General features: G+C 40.8%; 1 protein-coding gene across 3 annotated transcripts in view; it reads left to right on the forward strand.

Moving 5' to 3' along the window:
* The window catches only part of LOC145400258 (uncharacterized), a 63,666-nt gene that overhangs the window by 28,454 nt on the left and 8,943 nt on the right, over positions 1 to 26,269 (forward strand). For all 3 annotated transcript variants that reach the window (XM_080272777.1, XM_080272778.1, XM_080272779.1), the window contains exons 2-4: positions 1,301 to 1,432; positions 5,981 to 6,142; positions 18,631 to 18,772. In XM_080272777.1, coding sequence (XP_080128903.1) covers positions 1,305 to 1,432; positions 5,981 to 6,142; positions 18,631 to 18,772 — 432 coding nt within the window. In that variant the 5' untranslated portion in view covers positions 1,301 to 1,304. The remainder of the gene's footprint in view (positions 1 to 1,300; positions 1,433 to 5,980; positions 6,143 to 18,630; positions 18,773 to 26,269) is intronic.

The raw sequence follows: 26,269 nt of genomic DNA on the forward strand, positions 1-26,269 counted from the left end.
GTAAAAGTACCAGGAGACCATCACTGAATTATTTTTTGGGTAATGAATTAATCACAAAAAGGAGAGAAGAGAAAGATTTGGGAGTGCTGGTCCAAGATAGTTTGTCACCAGAAAAGCACATTAACAAGATAGTTGGAGAGACTTATAAGCTCTTGACTAACATAAGAGTAGCATTTCATTATATGGATGAGGAAATGATGAAAAAATTGATAGTGGCCATGATCCGCCCCAGGTTAGAATATGCAGCGGTAGTGTGGTCCCCACACAAAAAGAAAGATATAAACAAGATTGAGAGAATACAAAGAACAGCAACCAAGATGGTCCCCAGTCTGACAGACCTGTCATACAGAGAGAGGCTGGAAAAACTGGATTTGCCTTCGTTAGAGGAAAGGAGAAAGAGGGGAGACATGATTGCGGTGTTCAGGACCATGGTGGGAGTAGATAAAATTGACAAAGAAGATCTGTTTGTATGGGATAAGAGAGCAACAAGAGGACATGGAATGAAATTGAAAAAGTCAAGCTGCTTGAAGGATATCAAGAAATATAGCTTTCCTTACAGAAGTATAGACTTATGGAATAGCCTGGACAAAGAGATCGTCCAGTCTAAAAACTTAAACGAGTTTAAAGTTAAATTCGACTTATTGAGAAATAGCGACGGAAACCCACGAGCATAGTACATTCCGTGTATATCACAATTAGGTATATTCTTAAATATTTGAAACGACTTACCTGTAGACAAAGAGGTGGTGCATGAGAAAAACATTCATGTGTGTAAAGGTAGACTTGATAAATGTGGATATGGAGACAGGACAACACGAGCATTGCTCAATTCCTGTATACTACAAATAGGTAAATACAAATAGGTAAATACACACACACACACACACACACACACACACATATTCTCTCGTTGTTTCATGTTTATTGTCTGCTTCCCTCATCCAGTTAACTACATCCTACATTCTGTCAAATATCAGACTGACTTTCCAACATAAACACCTCAGGATGCCTTACCCATATTCCTCATGAATAGGCAGTCCTCGCTTAAAGTCTATGATGTGTGCAGGCATAATTGTACCTTAAGTGAATCATGTTTCTGCATCATGAATGAAGGATTAAAGTACAAAAAGCATTTATTCCTGACTTAAACGCAGTTTTATTATGAATCAGAATCATCTTTAAGTGAAGGAAAGGTCTTAATTCATCTGGAAGTTTGTATTAAAACAGCTTTAAATGAGGACTAATGTTAAGCCTTATTCCTTCCTCCTTTCTCATCCTTATCCTACCTCATATATTTCAGAGTCATGGGTGAGGTTAAAGTTGCTCTGACACTTCTGGATGACCTGAGTTCCAAGGATAAGAGGGCATGCCTGGAACTCCTAATCAAAATTTTTGGTAATGTCATCAAGCACCCTGATGACCCCAAATACAGGTCAGTTCTGTGATTTGGACATATGTATTTCAATAAATGCATTTGTTCTAACCTGAGAAAGATCCCTAACCCCTTTAAGTTAAATTGATGGCCAAGTGTTGTGATATTGGAGGGTTGATTTAACCTGGAACAAGGAGATTCATTTTCTACCTCATAAATATGGCTTACTGAATTTCACGCCACCAGACTTAGTACTGTATTTGAATTGTAGAAGTGTCCCAGTTCCCTGAGGTAAACACAGACTGACTGTAATAACTGCAGCTCAGGCTCATTAATCAGCATCCAGTATTTTGGATTGTCTTCTGAGTCTGCCTTTTTTTTTTTTTTTTTTTTTTTTTTTTTTTTTCATAAACAAAATGCAGTATATAATGAAGAGTTTTTGCATCAGCAGTGGAAATGAGTTATTTAAGAGGAGCCTGTGGAGTCACATGGAGAGACAGGCTGACAAATGAGGATATAAAGGAGCATTGTGGTGTGGATGTGGATGTGATAGGAAGCATTAGGGGGAACACATGGAGGTGGTTTGGCCATGTGGAGAGGATGGAGGATGAGAGACTGATGAGGAGAGTGTATGTGAGTGAGGTGGAGGGGGGGAGAGGGAGGGGGAGGCTGAGGATGAGATGGAGGGATTGGGTGGAGAGGCATATGAGAGAGGGGAGTGTGAGTTGGGAGCAGGGCAGTGAAATGGGGGAGGACAGGGCGACATGGAGGCGATTTGTTTGTGGCCACCCTGTATGGGATTGAGGCATCTGGCAATAGACAGATAGATAGATTACCAAAACCTGATGCCAAAATTGACAGTGTCAAAAAAAGGAAAATCAGTTAGAAAAAGAGAGAGAGAGAAAGAAAGTGCAGTGCTGAATGTTTTTCCAAGAAAGAGAGAGAGAGAGAGAGTGCAGTGGTGAATGTTTTTCCGAGAGAGAGAGATTTAGTGATATTGCAGAAGTAAAAGAGAATAGCATGCTAAGTACTTGTACAAAGCTGATTGGTAGTAAATCATCATATATTGCATTGTAATACCACAGGAGCCATTGTTGCTGAAATGCAGGACAAGGTAAGTGTGTTAGTGATTTTTGCATATATACCTTGCCTATTTGGTAAAGAAGTTAGCATATGGGATGATGCATATCAGATAATTTGGCAAACCAAATACAGTATGTTGTTATTGTTGTTGAATTACCCTGGTCTGTCTGGCTGAGTAGACTTATCAACTGCAGGTGAGGAATGTTTCTTTAGGGCTATGTTGTGCAGTGAGCCAGTGTTCCCATGCAGTAAACAGCACCCCACCACAGTGAGATGTGGGGAAGAGTGTGGAGGATTGGTTCCCAGATGTATGCTGTATTTGTTTTTCCACCCAGTTAACAGGGGCATCTTAGTAGGCTCCATATCATCTCATTATTTGGTTATATGGTTACCACCCAGTGCTCTGTTAGGCTTGTCACTCAGTGTAGGGCCACCTGAAGTGGAAAGAATAGAATTAAATAGTTACAGGAAGGATGAGAGACATAGGAATAAAGGAGGGGAACAAAAAAAGATTGATAAAGATGAAGGAAGAACCAGTTTGTTAGGAAAGCTTGAGCACTTGCCATACCAAATTAATAAGATTCTAATGTACTGGACATGTTGAATATCCAATTCGTCAGGGTTTAGTAAATCTGTGCTGTATTTTCTCTGTCTCTCCCAGGGTTGGAAAAAAAATCACAGATTCTTCTTTTTAATTTAAAAAAAATGGATTTTTTTGGATTTAAATTGGATTTTTTAATTTAAAAAACTTTTAAAAATGATTTTTTTTTTTTCCAACTCTGTTTGTGCCTTTGGGAATTTGTCAAAAGAGTACCATACTGAGTCTTTTTTCCTTCCACTTGCTGCAATGCATTCATTAGGCATGATTATATATCACTGTTCAAATAAAAGGACTTACAAAATTGAAAATAATAATGTGAATGGGAAGTGGGAGTAAGGCAGTGCATCACAGGCTTGCGCTTCTTGGCATGGGGGAGGTTACTCATACTGTCAGATACTGAAGAAAGTTGCCAACATGTCTTTTATATTTTGTCAAGTTAGGATCATAATAATTAGATTGAATTATATTACTGTGTATTTAAAGAAGAGTTTAGTGCATATGTTAACACTGAGTATAATCACATTTATTGTTATTATCAAAAAGCCTTCTTTCCTCTGTTTTTTAATATTTACCTTGTAACAAAAGGCAATCATTGGTGTCTGACTTGATCAAGATTAGTACAGGAAGAGTACAGACCAAGCAGAGTTGATGCATCTGTACAATACACATCCATCACATTCTCTGTCTTCTTAAGTTTTACTGTATTTATATTTTTAAAAAATCCATTTTTATTTAAATCATGATTTTTTCACTGTTTTAAATCTATTTCAATCTGTCTATCTATCTATCCCATACAGGGTGGCCACAAACAAATCACCTCCACGTCACCCTGTCCCCTGCCATTTCACTCCCTTGCTCCCAATTCACACCCCCCTCTCTCATATACCTCTCCACTGCATCCCTCCATCTCATCCTTGCCCTTCCCCTCACTCTCTCCCCTACCACCTCACTCACGTACACTCTCTTTGTCAGTCTCTCACTCTCTGTCCTCTCCACATGGCTAAACCACCTCAGAGTGTTTCTCCTAATGCCTCCTATCACACCACAACGCTCCTTCACATCCTCATTTGTCAGCCTGTCTCTCCATGTGACTCCACAGGCTCCTCTCAAATAACTCATTTCCACTCCTCTCACTCTTGACTTGTGTCCCTCCAACAACGTCCAAGCTTCACTTCCATACGTTAGAGTTGGTATCACAATACTGTCATGTAATAAATTTTTCACTCCCATGCTCACTTCCCTGTTTCTTATCACTTCCTTCAAGGAACCAGCAACCTTTCTTCCTTGCTGTACCCTTTCAAGCACTTCACCCTCCAAACTTCCATGCTTACTCATCACACTACCCAAGCACTTAAATGTACTCACATGTTCTATTTCCTCTTCATCCAACCTCGCTGTACATTCACTGACTTCACCTCTCTCGAAGACCATAACTTTACTCTTCCCTACAATCACCTTTAGATTCCATTTCTTACACACTCTCCCAGACTTATCCACCAAGCCTTGGAGCTCCCCTTCATCTTCACTTAACAACACAGTATCATCTGCAAACAACAGTACAGGGAGTTTCCAAACATGATTTAAATCATTTTATTTAACCCGCCGCGTCCCGGAGACGTGAATTCACGTCCTCACATGATGTGCACTCATATCCCAGAGACATGAATTAACACGGCAACATTGCAAGGTCCGTAATTTGCACAATTTTCAATTTTCGCGAGTGATTTCGTGAGTGATTTTTGGCACGTATATACGGGACACCCTCCTCTATTCCTCTACAAGATGCCAAGCAGGGACAATGCCTTACACCGCATAACCTCTCCCCCCCCCCCTGCACGCCATTGTCTCGGCAATTCACCTGTTACCAGTGACCTGGCCAATAAAGACATTCAGGGCCAGAGTGATTCCCCAATCGATGACAGTGTGGAAGACAAAGTTTACATAGCATTAGAGGAAGAAAGTCAGAAATGATGATCACGTAATGTTGGAAAAAAAGGTCATGAATGGTGATGAGTTAGTGAGTGAAACAATGCTTATAATGCCTATATTACTGTTTGAAAACCAATATACTCTTGTACTACATATAAATTCATACCAAGTAAATAAATAAATACTGTTTATGAGTGGATAAAATAGTTACCCTCCCATAGAACTCGTTTTCTTTGGTGCCAGCCTGTTAGAAAACCCAGTCAGGTAAGGAGGTACTCGTACCTAGATCGAGCGATTTCTCTATGAATTTTCGATGTTTCTCACCGAAAGCGGATGTTTGAGCCAAAAAAAAAAAGGTCCAAAAATGTCGGGACTGGGGCGTACCACTGCCCAGAAAACTTCGGGATGAGGCGAGTTAAATCATAACAACCCTGGTCTCTTCTATAGTTCCAAAATGGGAAAAATTACCAGTCATTTCATCACTAGTTCCTTCAGTGTTGTCTTATATCCTCAGCTACAGCACATCCAGACCACCATCTCTTTTTCCATAATAATCCTGGTTTCCATGTATATGAACTTTCTTGAGCTTAAAGTTGTCTACCATTTAAGAATACTGTACCCAGTACGTGTTTTTACTTTTGTCTTTATTTACACTGCTGCCATGCACTTCACAGCCAAACCACGGTTGATATTAAAGTGAGAAATTGCAAACCCTCAAAACTGTTTCAGATAACAGTAACCTGATATGGATTACTGATTATCCAGAATACTTCTAAGATCATTGGTAAATGCAGACCTGCTTCCCAGTAAGACTGTTGTGATATTATATCATGCTTTTCACTCATGCAGCAGTGAGAGTCCTTCATAATAACAGCAGAAAATCTCTAGGAGCTCCAGGTTTCATGCAGTTCACCAGGATCGCATACAGATGAGCATGGGGCCACAATGGCTTCAACAAGACTATACAGTATAATGCAGATGCACTTTTGTTGCAGGACATTGAAGACAAGCAACAAAACCTTCCAAGCAGGTGTGTGGAGGCATGTTGGGGGCCGTGCTGTAATGGAGGCTGCTGGTTGGCAGGTGAGGGATGATGCAGTACACCTTCCACCACACATCAACCTAGACACACCACTTCAGTTACTTCTGGCTAATAGGTAAGTTACCTGCATGAATACTTTGGCATAGCCATCCCCCCCCTCTCTGTCTGTCTGTCTGTCTGTATCTGTCTGTCTGTTTGTCTGTCTGTCCATTGTACCCATACCATAAGTAAAATGCTATTGATGCAGTTTTAATTGTTTTATATGTCAGTAGTTTTATGTTATATTCATCTTTAATGTAACGAGAAATTCCACGTTGCCCAAGAAGCATACTATAATTTCTGGTACACTAAAAACTGTAGCTCCAATGTGGTGTGTTGCAAGTACTGTATTTGGAATAAGAGGTAAGGGTGATCAGAATAACAGTTTTTAAAGACAGTAGTATCCAATCTCCCAGAGGTACTGTGGCCTGGGGCAAAGTTACTCTGGTATAGCACATGTAATGTTAGATTATGGCAGTGATAATAATTTCATGTACCATATAGAAGATTGCACTGTGTACAACAGAACCTCCATGACATGGCTTTCTGTTTTAATTGAGAAATGTAGGAAGAAGTTCATCATCATTATCATCATCATCCAGGCCTTTGTTTTCAAGCCCCAAAGCCGTGGCTTTATCTCAGCAGCTGAAGTATCTACACTTTTTTTTTTTTTTTTATGCACTTCACATACAGGTGTCAGATACACTCAGTCCATCAACAGCCAGATTAAAAAGGGGATTTCCAGACCCATGCCAAGAGTCATTAACTTCCCTGCTTCATTTATAGTACCATATCCATTCATCTCCTGTCATGTCTTCTCTCATCATCAGACTCCATCCATCTGTTCCAGTCATCTCCAGTTTCAGTTTTGTGCATGTTTTCCTTTTAGCATGGGTCAGATGGGTTTGCCTGATAGTGCTCCCTCACCTTCTCTGTAGTAATACCCTAAAATATAAGGTCATCACACACCACTTCATATGATGGCTTTCTCAGTATACCTCTTTGTTGACTTGAGTATTCCTGTACAGGTATTTCTACACATACTCACCCAGCTCCCCAGGTCTGTCCTCTTAATATGTCCAGATCACCTCAGTCTCTTCCTTTGTGCATCCTTCTTGATACTTTCTACTGCCAGCTGTCATCTTGGTTCTTCTGTGGATATCCTGTCAGCCAGCTTTATGTCTTCTACATATCCATCAGAGCACCTCAGTATCTTCCTTTCTGCATCCTTCTTGATACTTACTACTCTCAGCTGTCATCTCATATCTTCTTTGGATATCCTGTCACCCAGCATTATGTCCTCTGCATATCCATCAGATTTTTTTTTTTTGTACTGTATCTTCCTTTTTTACCCTGCATGTTTCACTGTCATACAGTATGATACTCATGGATGAATCCAGGGATGCTGACATAGTTGCCAGGGCAACACCCGCATGAATGGAAAAACAAATGTCATAGGCTCAGGGGTAGTTTCTGGGAGAGAGAGAGAATGAATATTCTCTGAGAACTAAAGTTGGTCAAAACACATTTAGCAGAATGATTATTATGCATTGTCACTCTTTGTTTAAGTCTCTGGAACAGAATTTTTTTTTAAAAACTCAATTTACTTCCATTATCACAGTGCAGTAGGGTGCCTCTTGTTTCAAAACAAAAGTTAAATACCTCTATATCAAAATTCCCTTCAGTGATCAAAGATAGCTGGTAACACTGCATTCTTCCTTACAGTTATCTGTAGGTGCAGTGGTGAAATAGGAGTTAAAAATGCTTTAACTGTACTCTGCTATTTTGTTTTTGTTCGCTTAGTGTAATAAGAATGGTATATGGTAGGATACTTATTGACAGAGGTAGGGAAATAACAGAGGAATTAGTTGGAGAAGAATAGGGAGGTTTCGGGAAGGGAAGATGGTGTGTAGATCAGATATTCATTCTTAGGTCTTTAATGGAAAAGTTTCTAGAGAAGGGAAAGAAGTTGTATGTGGCCTTCATGGATTTGGAGAAAGCATATGACAGAGTGGATAGACAAGGAATGTGGAAAGTTTTAAGAATTTATGGAGTAAATGGGGAGTTGCTGAAAGCTGTGAATAGTTTGTATGAGGATGCTAAAATTGCAGTGCGTGTGGAAAGTGAACTGAGTGAATTTTTCTGTCTGAATGTTGGATTGAAACAGGGATGTGTCATGTCCCCATGGTTGTTCAATCTGTATCTGGATGGGGTTTTAAAAGAGATACAAGGTAGGACAGTGGATGTTGGAATGGCTGTAATGAGAGAGGGCAGTGTGTGGAAACTCACTGTACGTTTAAGTACTTGGGTAGTGTGATCAGTAAGGATGGAAATTTAGAGGGTGAAGTGCTTGAAAGGATACAACAGGGAAGAAAGGTTGCTAGTTCTTGAAAGCATTGGTAAGAAACAGGGAGGTGAGCATGAAAGTAAAAAAGTCGCTGCATGACAGTATTGTGATACCAACTCTAATGTATGGAAGTGTAGCTTGGACCTTGTTGGAGGTAGGGCCAATAAGACTACCAGGTCTCTTCACCCAGTGGTACTATGCAGATGTATTTACCTATTTGTATTTACCTATTTGTAGTATACAGGAATTGAGCAATGCTCGTGTTGTCCTGTCTCCATATCCACATTTATCAAGTCTACCTTTACACACATGAATGTTTTTCTCATGCACCACCTCTTTGTCTAAGTCGTTCCAAATATTTAAGAATATACCTAATTGTGATATACACGGAATGTACTATGCTCGTGGGTTTCCGTCGCTGTTTCTCAATAAGTCGAATTTAACTTTAAACTCGTTTAAGTTTTTAGACTGGACGATCTCTTTGTCCAGGCTATTCCATAAGTCTATACTTCTGTAAGGAAAGCTATATTTCTTGATATCCTTCAAGCAGCTTGACTTTTTCAATTTCATTCCATGTCCTCTTGTTGCTCTCTTATCCCATACAAACAGATCTTCTTTGTCAATTTTATCTACTCCCACCATGGTCCTGAACACCACAATCATGTCTCCCCTCTTTCTCCTTTCCTCTAACGAAGGCAAATCCAGTTTTTCCAGCCTCTCTCTGTATGACAGGTCTGTCAGACTGGGGACCATCTTGGTTGCTGTTCTTTGTATTCTCTCAATCTTGTTTATATCTTTCTTTTTGTGTGGGGACCACACTACCGCTGCATATTCTAACCTGGGGCGGATCATGGCCACTATCAATTTTTTCATCATTTCCTCATCCATATAATGAAATGCTACTCTTATGTTAGTCAAGAGCTTATAAGTCTCTCCAACTATCTTGTTAATGTGCTTTTCTGGTGACAAACTATCTTGGACCAGCACTCCCAAATCTTTCTCTTCTCTCCTTTTTGTGATTAATTCATTACCCAAAAAATAATTCAGTGATGGTCTCCTGGTACTTTTACCCATTTCCAATATTTTACATTTCTTTACATTAAATTTCATTTCCCACGTCCGGCTCCAATTGTGTATCCTATCCAAATCCTCCTGCAGTATTTTACAATCCTCCTCAACCTCTATCTTCCTCAAGATCTTTACATCATCAGCAAACAGACTCGCATAACTGTTCACTCCATCTACCATATCATTTACGTAAATCAGGAACATTACTGGCGCCAACACTGAGCCTTGAGGGACTCCACTTGTTACTTCCCTCCATCCAGACATCTTTTCCTTTATTACTGTCCTCATTTGTCTGTCTCTCAAAAAGTCTCTCATCCATTCCAGAAGTTTCCCCTTTAGTCCTCCTATATATTCTAGTTTCCACATTAGTCTCTTATGAGGTACCTTGTCAAAGGCCTTCTCTAAGTCTAAGTACACACAATCCACCCAACCATCTCTCTCCTGTACCACATCAATCGCTCTTGAGTAAAAGCTCAACAAGTTTGAAACACATGACCTTCCACTTCTGAATCCAAACTGACATTCAGCCAAAATATTCATCTCTTCCAGATATTTTATCCATCTGTCTTTCAGGATTCTCTCACACAATTTTGCGACCATGCTGGTTAGAGACACTGGTCTATAATTCAGGGGTTCTTCCCTGTTTCCTCCTTTGTAAATTGGTACCACATTTGCCCTCTTCCATTCTTTTGGCACTTTCCCCTCTTCCAGTGAGCATACAATTAAGCTGTGAATTTTATCCGCCAGTTGTGCTCTGCATTCCTTCAGTACCCAATTAGAAATTCCATCAGGTCCTGGGGCTTTCCTTACATCTTGAGTTTCCAGTAATTTATACACTTCCTGCACCTCCACTTTTATATCTTTCATCACCGGAACATTTCTAATCACTCCCTCCCCTTCCACAAGCTCCTTTTCTTTAGTGAAAACTGACTGGAAACGTTTGTTCATTATTTCTGCTTGCATTGCCGCATCCTTAAAGACCTCTCCATCTACTTTCAGCTTGGTGATTCCTTCCTTTTGTTTCAGTTTGCCATTAACAAATCTATAAAACAGTTTGGGTTCATCCTTGCATTTGTCAATTATACCTTTTTCAAAATTCCTTTCTTCTTCCCTACGTATTCTTGTGTATTCATTTCTTGTTCTTTTATATTCTTCCTTTGTTCTGTCGTTACCTCTCTTTCTCCAATTGTTCCATGCCTTATCTCTCTTTTTTTTGGCTATCATACACCTTCTATTAAACCACTCCTTTTTCCTGTTTTCTTTCCCTCTTACTCTTCGTACAAATTTTTCCACTCCCAAATTATAGAGGTCTAGAAAGATATCCCACTTCCTCTGTATCTCTCTTGTTTCTCTGAATTTTCTCCAATCCGCATTTTCAAAAAAGTTTCTCAATCCTGTAAAATTTGCTTTCCCAAAGTTGTATCTTCCCTGTCTATGAAGCTCGTCTCTTGGCTCGACGTTTCCTATTAACATCTGGAACTCAATGACCACGTGATCACTTTTTCCCAAAGGACAGAGATATTCCAATGATTCTATTACATCGGGTTCTTTGGTGAACAGTATGTCTAACCTTGCTGGTGTGTCCTCACCTCGAAACCGTGTCTCTTCTTTGACCCACTGTGTCATCACATTATTCATTATTATATTTAATAACATAGTACCCCACGAATCCTCGCCGCCTCCCGAGTACCATTCCTCCCAGTTCACCTCTTTACAATTAAAGTCACCCACCAAAATTGTATTATTGCTTTTCTCAATTATTTTTTGCAAGTAGCTAGCCATATCTGACAACATCTCATGGTATTCGTCATCTTTCCATGCTCTCGTCTTTGGGGGAACATACACTACCGCCATATCTCTCTTAACATTCTCTCCAGTTTCTAATTTCATATATATCACTTCAGCCCTGCCTTCTCCCATTTCCACAGTATCTACATTTATGTTGTTCTTCACTGCTATCATCACTCCTCCTCCCTTTTTTTCTTTTCTGTCTTTTCTCCACAGTTTGTATTTACCATCTCCCAAATGAACATCAATATCTTCTCTTAATTTGGTCTCTACAAAGCACATGACATCAGGTTCATGTTCTCTCAAGAAATCATTAATTTCGATCCTTGTCGATATGAAACCATCAACATTAGTATATATCACCTTCAAATTATTTTTGACATTATTAATACCCTCTTCTCTCCTACTCTCTGTCAGTACCACTTCCTCAACTTCTGATCTTTCACAACCATCCCCCCTAGTTTCCTTCACTTCTATTTCCTTAAATACCATTTCCTTACTTTCATATCCAATACTCTCCAAAAAAAAGTATTACGTTCTTCCTCTGTCCTCTTATCATTTTTTTCCTTTACTTCTTCCTTTAATGATTTTAAAACTTCTCTTTCTTCTTCATTCAGATCTTTTCTTATTATAATATTTTCCATCCCCGCCTCTTTGCTTAATTTCCAGGTCACTTTAAGTATCTCATTTATTACACTTTCTGATGTAAACTTGACTCTCATTGGTTTTGTTTCCCCTTTCTTATAAGGCCCTATCCTCCTTACTTCCTCAATTTCTTTTACCCACTTGTCTCCTTCGGGGTCAGTCTTGCCTAATATTCCTCTCACCATGTTCGTGTCTCTCTCGAGTCTTGCGAACCTAACCTTTTCTTCCTCTTCCCTGTTTCCAAATACTACCACGCATCTGTTCCTTTCTACAGTTTCTCTCACTATTTTCTCTTTTTTCTTCAGCATTTTCACTACATTTTCTTCCATTTCTTTCTTGTTCATTTCCCTTTCTTCCTGGATGATCTCTCTTAAGCTGACCACTTCTTTCTGTTCTTCTTCTACGTGTGCCCACTTTGCCTTGTGTTCTTCTAGTACATTACTCACCTTCTCCGTTTTATTAGTACTCTCTTCAAGTTTCCTCCTCAGTTCAACATTTTCCCTCTTCAAATTCTTAATCTCTTCATTGGCTGTTTCGTTGGACTGGATTAGACTCTGTATGGTGGTTTCCGTATTTCCTGACACATCCTTTATCACTAGATTCTCTACTTTTTTTTCGAGTTCACTAATCCTCATAATTAATGTTTTCACCAGGTCCATGACATTAGTATTAGCATCAAATCCTTGAAATTCCATTCCCTCATTGTTTACATTTTCGGCCATCTTTAACGTACCGGTAAAGTACCTAAACAGCTGTTACCGAATAAGCCACAAACATTCATGTATACTATTGCCAACAAATCTTTACATTTTTGGTAGTCTACCAACTTTCATTATTTTAAATTTAAAGAAAGACCCTAGGAGACAGGACAGACAAAATTCCTGAAACTACTCAAGGTTAGGAGCGATGCCTGGGACGACCTCTCTCTCCGGCTGTTCGTGTGTGTGGTGATGTCACGGTGTGGAGGACTGTCTCCTCCCATTTTTCCCTCCACTCCCCAGCCTCTGCTGGGGGGTGAGTGAGGGGAGCTGCTCTTGTGACAGCTATGGGAGTGAGAGGTAGAGGCAGACATACCATGACTCCAAGTTTTTTTTTTTTTTTTTTTTTTTGTTCAGTACCGTGTCGGCTCTTATTATTTTGTTCTAGTTATCATCAGATGAATTTACCCAGATTAGAAAGAAACTGAGTGAAATGGGAACTGGAGTTAGCTAATTATATAATGAGAATGATGTAATGGTGATGATGAGTTAATGTAGCTCTTTATAATGCTCCCACCATACTTTCATCTCATTCAGTTCCTTGAACAATCATGTATTCCATGTTTAATATAATTAACTGGAGCATGGAAGCTTAAGTTAGGGTATATAATTTGCCTCATTAAACAGAGACCTGAGAGAAAAGGGGAGAGATGGGAGAGAAAGGGGATAGAGGAAGGAAAAGTGAGGGCAATAGTTGCCAAACACTTCCAGAATACAGAACACTCCAAATCAATTTAATCCTACTGTATGCAAATACCTGCTAGAATGCACATCAGGTTGAAGAGTAAAGGTGATAGCTAAGCTTATCATTTAAAATTGCCTTGACATAGGTGAGAGATGAAACAATTATTACTGTGGAAAAATATGAACATTAGAAACTCACTTGACCAGTTATTCTTTTATGTCAAATTTTGCTAAATGAATGTATGGCTGAGTGATTATTCATTATATTTAAATGTTATACCCCACTAATATATACATGCACAGCAATGCACAATAATGCTATTACAGAACATAAAATGAAACAGTTTATCATTGTTCATCACTGCCTGGCAGCCTCCTCTCAGGTGTATCCACACTGTGACGACATGCGCAAGCTGGACACAAATACTGTATGCCCTAGTATGGTTGGAGGGACAGAAGTCAAGAGTGAGAACAGTGGAAATGAGTTATTTGAGAGGAGCATGTGGGATCACATGGAGAGACTGACTGACAAATGGGGAAGTGAAAGAGCATTGTGGTGTGGATGTGGATGTGATAGAAAGTGTTAGGAGAAATACATTGAGGTAGTTGGGCCATATGGAGAGGATGGAGAATGAGAGACTGATGAGGAGTGTGTATGTGAGTAAGGTGGAGGGTGGGAAAGCAAGGGGGAGGCCAAGGATGAGATAGAGGAATGGAGTGGAGAGGTATATGAGAGAGAGTAGTGTGAGCTGGGACCAGGGCAGTGAAATATTGTAGTGGGGGACAGGGCGACATGGAGGCGATTTGTTTGTGGCCACCCCTTATGGGATTAAGGCATCTGGCAATAGATAGACAGGTAGATGTACAATACGCTGCGTATTTAGCTTTTCTTTGTCCATATGTATATCTTTTATCATGACATGATGTAGGGCAACAGCCATGAATTATTTTGACATGATGTAGGGCAACAGCCATGAATTATTTTGACATGATGTAGGGCAACACCCATGAATTATTTTGACATGTTGTAGGGCAACACCCTTAAATTATTCCAGGATCCGTCCCTGACTCCTAACACTAGTACAGTACCAGACTTTTGTCCATTTTGCAGACATTGAGAACACTTGAGATGTCAGGATGGGCATCATTTACTGTAGGCCTTTATACCTTTTGTCAAAGGTGGGGAGAGTAAGGGTGTGGAATAAGGCCATCCAGTTCTGATATTTAGGTCTAGATTCAGAATAATGGTTTAAACCTGGGATTAGAGGCTAGTTCAGACCTAGAATTGAGGATTACTCAATCCAGGATTATACCTTTGGGTTAAATAGTACTCATGTCAGTAGACTGTATCAGAGATTAAGTAATATGGAGCTTATATCTTCAGCTGGGATGAGAATTTGGACGTGGTAACCACATCCAGTCATAAGCCTTTTGGTGTTTTTAGGTGGACTGTGTTCATTCATTGTATGCATATGTGGGAAAAACAAACTACAGAAAGAAATTGTGTTCATTGTCCAGTCAGTGCGATCTCTCTGTTTATCTATCTGTAGCCAGATGCCATAATCCCCTAAGGGGTGGCTGTTTGTCTTTGAGTTAGTAGTTTATGGGGAGGGGCACTAACCCTCCACCAGCCCACTTGTAGACATGTGGGAAACACGTATAGGTTGGTTATGTAGTTACCACCCAGTGTTGTAAATGGTTTCCTGGCTTACAGGAAACCATTAGGCTTGTCACTCAATGTAAAGCCTCTTGCAAATGAAAGAATAATAATAAAATTGACAGGGAAGATGGGAGAAATAGGAAGAGAGGAGGGCAGACACAGAAAAATAATGATGAAGGTGAAGGAGGAAGTAGGTAGCACTACATCAAGTGAGTGGATGATGGTTGCCACCACCTACCACTATACCAGTGCAGTAATATTGCAAAACTAATTATGTCCATCTATCCATCATCCAATCCAGTAATATATTGCTCCATCAGGAGTATAGAAGCTTGGAGCCAAGCTGTTCAGTCCAGACATTTAAGGTGAGAATGACCAGTTACTTTCCCCTTAGCATCATCTTGTAAGCAGTAAACCCTTAATCACCCCTCTGTATGGGTTATTGATGGTTGCAGCACTTTAGCTCACTAGGCCATCAGTCATCTGAAAATTTATATACAATTTAAGAAAATGACATAATAACATGAGTCAAAGCAAGGAATCTGTGAATCTTCTTTGGGATATTTAGTGTTTTAATTAATAATAGGGTGCATAGAAACCTTTGTTATTCAGTTTAGAATTTTTCTACTGTATCCTCTTGTACAACTATCACTTCTTCCATATCATTGTGCCATGTATAAATTTGATGCTTGATAGTATCTGCAGAATTAATAAGCAAGTACAGTACCATTGAAGAGCAGTTATATACAACTAGAACAAAACATGGCACCTTCTTTTCATTACCAAAACAATTTTTCTTGTAAAAATTTTCTGCAGTCAGGCCCTCTTTTTTTTTTTTCTTCCCAACATCATAGGAGGGTTAAAATAATGATATTCATTATCATTTCTTTTATTGATTTGAGAATTTAAGTGATCATATGGATGACGCAGCTCAGTGATACGAAGGGGTACATGGGGAATGCACATATAGTACAAGGATTGTGGAAGGGGGAAGGATACTTGAATTTGAGGAAGCAGTGAACATGATTGTGTGCAACACACGTTTTAGGATAAACAAGAGTAGGCTGATTACCTTACATATGAATCTGGGGATAATAGTATAGTAGCCAGATTGTTTCCTGGTCAGAAGGGCTGATAGGAGCTTGGTGAAGGATGCTATAGGGAGTGAAGAGGGTGTGCAGCAACACAGATTACTGACATGTGACATGGTGCTGAAGGAGCAGGTGGTGATTTGGAGAACTTATACACCCAGGAGGAAAATATGGAAGTTTAAAAACCAAACAGTATGGGATGCCATCTATAGTGAGATGAGTAGAATGGTGGCTAAACAGGGAGATGTTGACATAGGTGTTAATGAGCAGTACAGAGCTCTCAAAAACAATCTCTTAGAGAGTTACTGATTTAGTGTGTTGATGGACAAGGGGCCCTCCAAGACATAACATGATGGTGGGATGAGAGTGTAGAAGCTGCAGTTAAGGTGAAAAGAAAACTTCTGGGTATGGAAAAGGGGTGGTAACAGAGAGGAATACATGGATGCCAAGCATAGGGCTAGAAAGGAGGTATACAGGGCAAAATGAATCTCCGAGGCTTTTGGCACATAACTTAAATAGTGATGAAAAGAAGAATCTGACATTTAAGGTGAAGAGGAGAAATGGAGATATCATAGGTGAGCAGTGTGTGAAGAATGATGAAAGAAAGGTAATGGTGGACAGCGAGGATTTTAAAGACACTTGGAGGGATCATTATAACCAGCTGCTGAATGAGGAGTTTGACTGGAACAGGGAGGGTTTGGAGTCATTGGATCTAGTGTTTGCCCCTGATTGATGGTGCCATTATGAGCTAGGCAATAAGCAGGATGCAGTAAGGGAAGGCAGTGGGTGTGTCTGGGTTGATTGATGAAATGTTGAAGACTGTAGGATATAAGAGTGAGTTTAGTTCCAGATTTGATGAACTTGATTATAAGTGAGTGTGTTGCATCAGATGGCTGGCTGAAGAGTGCCATTGTAAATGTGTATAAGAGGGGGTGATCCCTTGAAAAGAGGAAATTATAGAGGCTTAAAACTTTTGGACCGGATAATGAAGGTAATGGAGAGAGTTCTAGAAGGTATGAAAAGGGATGGAGTGAATATTGATGAGTAGCAGTATGGGTATATGCCAGGCTAATGGACCACTGATGCCATATTCGTTGTCTGACAGCTTCAAAGTATATAGGAAAGAAAGAGGAGCTGTACTTTGTTTTTGTTGATTTGGAGAAGGCCTTTGACAGAGTTCCTAGGGAGGTGGTGAAGTGGGCAGTGATAAAGCTTGGGGTTGAAGAGTGGCTGGCTAGTGTGGTATGGCTGTGTATGTGTGTGCTCATGTTCAGGTGAGAGTGAATGGAAATATGAGAGATGAGTTTTCCATGAATGTTGTTGTGCATCAGGAGTCAGTCTTGAGCCCCTTATTGTTTGTCATTGTGCTTGAAGGTCTTTCATGTGACTTCAGAAATGGACTCTCATGGGAGATGTTGTATGTTGACGACTTAGTGTTGATTGCAGAGAATGTAAGGGAGGCTAAGGAAGGAGGTAGGAAATGGAGAGATAGCACAGCACGCCAGGGGTTGAGAGTAAATGCAGTTAAAACAAAAGTGATGCTATCTAGGGCTGGTGGCAGTACTGTCACAACTGAGGGAGTTTGGCTATGTGCAGCTTGCCACATGGGTGTGGGAAGTATCTCAATCTTTTGCAGTGTTTGAGAAAATTAGGTGCATAAGAGGTGTTGTGATATTAGAGGTAGGCTTCAATGTAATGCTCATTTTGTGTGTACAGTGTGTTGGGGAAAGCACGTAGAGATTGTCAGGTGTGAAAGTATTTGTCCTGTGGAGGGGGGGGTCTCTTGAGGGTGAGGAAGAGCTTTGTTATTTGGGGAACATGTTGTTTGCTGGAGGTTGAGTTGGAGCTAGTTCTGTGGCTAGGTTAAGGAGTGGTTGGAAGAAGTTTGGGGAGCTGTTTCCTCTCGCAACATTGGGAGGGCTATCCCTCATTGCTTTGGAGTCTTTGTATGCAGCATGTATTATAAGTGTAATGCTTTATGATAGCAAGTCCTGGGCAGTAAAGGAAGAGTATATTTGTAGGCTCAGACATACAGAAATGACAAGATGGATGTGTTGTGCATCCTTGAATGCAAAACCCTGTAGGGCAAGGATTGTGATTGAAGGGTTGAGAGGAAGGATGGGCCGTGAATGTGTGTAGTGTTGTGATGAGGAGGGATAGATTGAGATGGTTTGGGCATGTTGAGAGGATGGAGGATGGCAGTTAGGGGTAGATGGTGAGGCATGAACATCAGAGGTAGGGTTGCGAGAGGTAGACCAAAGAAAAGACCTGGGACGAGGTCATAGAGTGTGAACTCACAGATAAGGAACTGAATAGGGAGGCTGCCAGTGATTGATCAATGTGGAGAGCAACCATTAGGTGACTAAGGCCGATGCATGCGAGCATGTTGGGGTCTTTATAAACAAAACGATAAACAGAATGAAGTGATATGATATGAAACTATCATCTAGGAAAAATTGACTGTTTGCCTCATTGACCCATGTCTCTTGATAGGCATGAAATCTAAGCTGTCTCCTCCCCCAGAGAGGTGAAACCAGATGAGGCAGCATGGGTGGAAGAAACAAAGATTGTGGTGGCCAACTCTAGCCAGGCTAAGGAGGAGGAGCTGAGGCGCAAGGCTCTTGAGGACAAGGAGAAGCAGATGGCTGCACTGAAGAAGGAAATGGTATATTTTATCAGTGTATTATTTACTCGTTAAATCTGATGACATACTTTTCATTTAATGCTTGCTGTCTCCAGAAGATTTTGTTTATCTGTGGAGAAAGTTCTTGAAATGGAAGGGTTAAACACAGGCTCCATAAACCCATTCACTACCTTGGTGCTCTTCTAAATTGAATAAACTAATTTGGTAGTAGTGGGGCACTCACCATCCAATTACTCGATGTAGTGCTGCTTCCGGATGTCTGCCCTTTCCTGTCCTCCATCCTTCTTTCCTTCCATTCTCTTCTCTTTTTCTTTCCTTCATCCTTTCCTTGTCCTTCTGCGTACGGGTGACTTTACACTCACTCTTCTGTCTTTCTTTCCTTCATTCTTTCCTCTTCCTTCTGCATGTGGGTGACTCTACACTGTGACAAGCCAAATGGTTTCTTGTACACCAGGGAACCATTTACTATGCCGGGTGGTAACCATGTAACCAAATTTTGGCGCCAGGTGGTTTAGTGGGTAATAACGGTGCTCCAATCGGATTGAGCCGATGAATGTTTATATCCAAGGGGTGGTTGGGGTTTATTGCTCACGTAATGCCACTCAGGAATGAGTGAGGCTGGTCAATCTCATCTTAAATACCAGGACCAACTAGTCTAGCCCCGGGCTCCTACGCTCTTCATGGGGCAACGTTGGATTGGATGATGGATGGATGGATAATTCCACTCAGGGATGAGTGAGGATGGTCACTCTCATCTCACATGTCAGGACCAACTTGCCTTGCCCAGGGCTCCTGTGCTCCTCATGGGGCAATGTAGGATTGGATGATGAATGAATGATGAACAATAAAACAAGATTACCTATCATCTGTTAGCCAGGTAGACTGTAATAATACTGTTAGATGAAGCCTTTACTATTATGCATCCATCCTGGATAACTCCCAGTGCTGGTTGAGTGACATGTGAACTTAAGTTGTGACTGTGAACAACTGTCATCAAAAATTTTTCCCTCTACAATCAATACTTTCTGAGATTTGAGTTTTCGACAGACAGACATAGATACATTTTGTACAAAAATAATGACCATCGACTTTGTCTACCTGGCTCAATTAATATGACATCCCTTGGCTGAAGGGATAAAGCTAAATGTAAGCACTCATGTCTTGATGACATTATTGAAAAACATGACAAACCGTAAAAGAAGTTTAACAGTTATATTTTGTTGCTTATTTGCTTTATGTATATAAAATGGAATGCAGTCAGTGCTTTGTCCAACCCAAATCGCTAGAGTGATATATCGCCTATTTTATCATTTAGGCTTGTGCTGTAATTCAGTAAGAAAAGGCCAGTTAATATTGGTATCGTAATTGGAGTAGTAAGATTCACTATTAGTCACTATTATATCAGAATTGGCCTATTCTCATCCATTAATGTGAAACCATATTTTAAACACTGTGTTCTTTCCAGTATTGTTAATGGTGGACAAAGCTAATTGATGTTAACAGTGTGAATCTCATTATCAGTATGGATGCTGATGGGAACTGCTGTACTGACTTTCCACAGCTGTCATACCAGTTAGTAGTGGTAAGATCACTGACTTTGGTTGAAGTTGGTGGTGGTGGTGGTGGTGTTGTCAAGTATCTCCAGTTTGTCTGGTCAAGCTGACCCATCAACTGTGGGCAAGCAAATGGCCCTGGAGGGCAGTCCCACGTGGTGTGAGAGCTGTATGAACATTTGAGATACCATATGCATTGTAATCAAAATTTTGTATTGTTCTTTACTCGTCTTCAGTGCAGTGTAACGTAACTTAAAAGTAAGGTATATACATGTATATGATGTGCATATGGTGCTTCATTACAGGTGAAATCTGATACTTGTGGAGTTGGGTCTGTTTGTTTTGTTTCATGCTTGCCTGAGTCAGCCTTAGTCACCTAATGATTACTCTCCACACTGTCTCTGGCAGCCTACCATTTCAGTGCCTTATCCCTGAGGTCACATTATATGACCTTTTCCCAGGTCGTTTTTGGTCTGAATCACGTAACCCTTCCCTTCACCTTCATACCCCTTGCCTCCTGCATCCATTTGTCATCCTCCATCCTCACAGCACGCCCGAACCATCTCAATCTACCTCTCCTCGTAACCCTGATGTTTTCCATTATTAACCCCTCGTGGGTGGGTGACATCAGTTATACGACCATGTGGGATGGCATATTTTCGGAAAAATGAAGCATCAAGGAATAAGCCTAAACATGCATAAATCGATGAAAATGGATGAAAAACGAAGGTAAGAGGTGTTACTTATGTGGTAATACGTCCCTGCTGGCTGTAGGAGGAGGAGGGAAGGAGCAAGGGAGGAGTGTAGGCAGGCAGCTCATCACCAGGCACGTCTGGGGCGAGGCTAGTGAACTCTTCACTCATTTTCTTTTTCTTCACCACTGAACACTAAATTTATCATTTATGCATTCCTTACACTGTTCAATGTCTTCAAAATCATATGTATGTGTTTTCTGTTTTACTTGAACACTTATAATAATAAAACTTATGTACATATATTCTATTTTACTTGAACACTTATAACGCTACAATTTATGTAAGTACAGTATATTCTATTTTCCTTGAACACTTATAACACTACAACTTATGTACGTATATTTTATTTTGTTTCAAGGCTTGGTTGGGTAAAAGGCAGGACAGTAGGTGACAAGGAAGCCATATCTCCAAATTTCACCAATAAATTAGGACAGAAAATAGCCAGACGTTACGTAACGACGCCCGCCTCCTCACGCATGGACGTTACGTAAGATCACCCACCTGTTAGGGGTTAATTTTATTTTTGCTACCTCCAGGCAATTTTATTTAGTATGGCAGTGATCCTGTTGTGAAAACAACAGTGGAGGCAATACCTTCCATTTTAAAATCTCTCCTAACATTAAATAGAATCATCTGTAAGTAGCATCAAAAAGGTGGAGTAATGCCATCAGGTTGAAGGGCTTAAGAATTTAGTGTGTTTATAGTACCCAGCTTTCACCCTAGTTGGGATCAAGTGGTTAGATTGTTTTTTTTTTCCTGTTTGAAATGATGCAATGATTGCATAATTTGGATAGTTGTCTAAATAGACTTTAGTGATTACCGCAGAACCCATCGACATGTCATAAAAACCGACCCTGCTAACATCATCTCACCAGTCTTGAGTAAGGCAATCCAAGTTGTTATTGTTGATCAACCTGTCTGTCTGGCTGAGAAGACTAATCAACTACTGTACATAGAAGCACCTGCTCCAACAGGGCTGTCCAGTGCAGTGAACTGATATTTCCTCGTGATTCACAGCACCTTGGCACAGCAAGTTATGGGGAAATGCTGGGGGGTATGGTTCCTGGGTTGATGTAGCATTTGCATCTCCACCCAAGTAACAGGGGCACCATAATACAGTCCACATCACCCCATTTTCTGGTTATAAGATTACCACCCAGTGTTATAAATGGTTTCCTGGGTTACGTTACAGGAATCCTTTAGGCTTGTTGCTTAGCATAGGGCTACTTGAAGTGGAAAGAAAAGTAATAAAAAGATACAGGAAGGAAACGGTGGAGGAGGAAGAGAGGAGGGTAGAAACAGAAATAAAATGATAAAGGTGAAGGAAGAAGTAGGTTGCAGTACATCAGGTGAGTGGATATGGTCACCACCATATTCCACTTCAGACCAAGTATGTATCCAGTATGGTTGATGGGTATTATTACCAAAGTGGTTGCACATGAAGATGTGTGGCACATATGAGGACTGCTGGGACTCAGGGAACAGGTTATCATGTCTGTGTCCAGAGTCAGACAGAGAATACAAAAGCAGCTACCAGCTGTTTATGTATCATGATGTTGTTGATCAATCCTAGTCAGTCTGGCTGAGCAGACCCATCAACTGCAAGCAAGCAGTTGCCCCTGTTGGACCATCCCCTGCAGTGAACTGGTGTTCCCTTGCAGCGGACAGCACAGAGAAGAGTTTAGAGGTTGATTTCTGGATGAACACTGGATTTGTGTCTCCACCTAGTTGACAGGGGCATCATAATAGGCTCCACATCACCCTGTTATTTGGTTATATGGTTACCACCAAGCATTGTAAATGGTTTCTTGGGGTACAGGAAACCATCAGGTTTGTCATGCGGGTGGTTGCCACCACCTGCCACAATGTAACATAATTGATACCATGTTCATTTCTTTTTCTATTCTATCTATCTATTGCCAGATGCCTCAATCCCGTTTGGGATGGCCACAAACAAATCGCCTCCAAGTCGCCCTGTCCCCCGCCATTTCACTCCCCTGCTCCCAACTCACACCCCCCTCTCTCATATACTTATCCACCCCATCCCTCCATCTCATCCTCGGCCTCCCCCTCCCTCTTTCCCCCTCCACCTCACTCACATACACTCTCTTCGTCAGTCTTTCACCCTCCATCCTCTCCACATGGCCAAACCACCTCAGTGTGTTCCTCATAACGCTTCCTATCACATCCACATCCACACCACAACGCTCCTTTATATCCTCATTCGTCAGCCTGTCTCTCCATGTGACTCCACAGGCTCCTCTTAAATAACTCATTTCCACTGCTCTCACTCTTGACTTGTGTCCTTCCAACAACGTCCAAGCTTCACTTCCGTACGTTAGAGTTGGTATCACAATACTGTCATGTAGTAACTTTTTCACTTCCATGCTTACTTCCCTGTTTCTTATCACTGCTTTCAAAGAACCAGCAACCTTTCTTCCCTGCTGTACCCTTTCAAGCACTTCACCCTCCAAACCTCCATCCCTACTCATCACGCTACCCAAGTACTTAAACGTACTCACATTTTCCAATTCCTCACCATCCAACCTCGCTGTACATTCACTGACTTCACCTCTCTCAAAGACCATCACTTTACTCTTCCCTACATTCACCTTTAGATTCCGTTTCTTACACACTCTCTCAAACTCATCCACCAAGCCTTGCAGCTCCCCTTCATCTTCACTCAACAACACAGTATCAACTGCAAACAACAGTACAGGGAGTTTCCAAACACTATCCTCTCTCACCAGGGCCACTCCAATATCCACTACCCTACCTTGTACCTCTTTTATTACCCCATCCATGTACAGATTGAACAACCATGGAGACATGACACATCCCTGTTTCAACCCAACTTTCAAAGAGAAAAATTCACTTAGTTCACCATCCACACGCACTGCAGCCTTCGCACCATCGTACATACTCTTCACAGCATTCAACAACTTCCCATCTACTCCATATATTCTTAACACTTTCCACAATCTTTGTCTATCCACCCTGTCATATGCTTTCTCCAAGTCCATGAAAGCTGCATACAACTTCTTTCCCTTCTCTAGAAACTTTTCCACTAAAGATCTGAGAATGAATATCTGATCTACACAACCTCTTCCCTTCCTAAAGCCTCCCTGTTCTTCTCCAACTAATTTCTCTGTTCTTTCTCTAACTCTGTCAATAAGTATCCTACCATACACTTTTCCTATTATACTAAGAAGACAAATGACCCTATGATTACCACACACTTCTTTTTCCCCTTTTCCTTTGTACAGTACAAGGGAATAATTATACCTGACTTCCAATCCTCTGGGACTCTACCTTCCTCCCAGGCCAATCTGCACATCTTCCACATCCATTCTACTACTATCTCTCCCCCATGCTTCAGCATTTCACCACACACTCCATCAATTCCTGGGGCTTTCCCTGATTTAACTTTCTTCATTGCTTCCACAACTTCTATCCTACTGATTTCTTCCTGTCTTCTCACCTCCCTCCTTCTCCCAGCCATTCCCCAGCCACTTATACTCGCATTACTTCCATCCTCTACGTTCAACAATTCCTTAAAGTGTTCTCTCCATCTGCTCACTTTTTCTCCCTTCTCCACTAGTAATCTACCATTTTTATCTTTCACTCCCCTGCTAACTTCACTTCCACCCTGTCTTACTCTTTTCACCTCTTTCCAGAACATTTTCTTACAGTCCCTCCACTTTACACTCAAATTCCTTCCAAATTCCTCATCCACTCTCTTCTTATGCTCTCTTACTAATCTTTTCACCTCTTTCTTTCTTTCTACATATGACTCTCTCTTCTGCCTCTCAACCTCTTCCACGCCCCTATTTCTCATCCATTCATTGTATGCTTTTTTCTTTTGTGCCACAGCCTGTTTCACCTCTTCAGTCCACCACGCTGTTCCTTGCACCCCCCTCCGTCTTCTCTTCCTTCCACACACCACATCACATGCTGCACATATTTCTTCTGTAAATATTCTACACACACCTTCCACGTCTCCCATCTGCTCCAATTCATATTTGCCCAATCGTTCCTCCACGTCTCTCTTATACTCTGCCTTTTTTACTGCCAGTTTTATTTGCCTCAAACTGTAGCTCACCCCATTAGTTTGAAATCTTTCATATGCTGAACAAGGATATCTGGTAATAGCTGGAATTTAAAAAAAAGTGTTATACTGAAGAAATAATTAAACATGAGGCAGAACCAGGATTCTGTGGGCTTAAATGATGTGTGAATGAGTGTCTGGCTAATTTGATGGGCCATGCACTTGATAATTTTTGTACTCTCATACTTTCTCCCACCATGGTTGTTTGGATCCTGCCTCACCTAATATCAGTGGCAGATATGGGGAGGAGGGGGCACTTGGGCACATGCTCCCCAAATTTTTGCTGTACAGTAGGCCCTCGCTATTGCGGACTAATTTGGGGGGAAGCTTGATCCAATTAAGCCATTAGTCTGTTATATCTTATGATCCCCCCCGAGTTGGGATTTCAAACACATGATAGAAAATAAATGAGTACAATAGAGTTGCAGTTTAAAACAAAGGGATGTAATGATTGTACAGTAACACGAGCACCGAATTTCACCCTTTATTATTCAATAACATGATGATATCACTCAGTTGTGCAGGAGAAACAAAATGGGTGCATTAAGACATTAAATTTCCAGATGGCTACATTTGTTTACAACTCGTGCATTGCACTTTTGTTGGATCGCTGCTGGGGTTCCATCACCCAAGCCAACCCATGTCTGATACCTGGCTGCATCAGCTTCATTGTTGTGTTGACTGTCATTGTGTCTAGAAGCATATTCTTTGCTTTCACTCATTCTGATACCTGCCTTCATCAGCCTTATTGTTGTGTTGTTGATTGTTGCACCAAGCAGTCTTTTTTTTCTTTCACACTCATTTTATCCAAGAACTCAGAGCACATGGTTCCAACCTTAGTTACAAACCATAAGCACATTGAAAATGCTAAGAACGCAAGAAACTCAGCTACTCTCAAGGAAAGAGTAAAAGTATTGAATAAAGTGGCGTATGGTGTGGGAGCTTAATGTGAACGAGAGTAACATTCAGACAATTAGATAAAATTAGTTGGGTGTGTTTACAATGTGGACAGGCTCTTTGCTGGAGAGTGATAAAAAACTAAAGAGGTTAATGATGAGGGAACAGCTAAATTCATGTTTTCATGATTAGTTCAAAGAGTGTG

Source organism: Coenobita brevimanus, chromosome 51 (assembly GCF_032717465.1).
Source record: "Coenobita brevimanus isolate Jiangsu-jjx chromosome 51, ASM3271746v2, whole genome shotgun sequence".
In the NCBI taxonomy this organism is placed as follows: domain Eukaryota; kingdom Metazoa; phylum Arthropoda; class Malacostraca; order Decapoda; family Coenobitidae; genus Coenobita; species Coenobita brevimanus.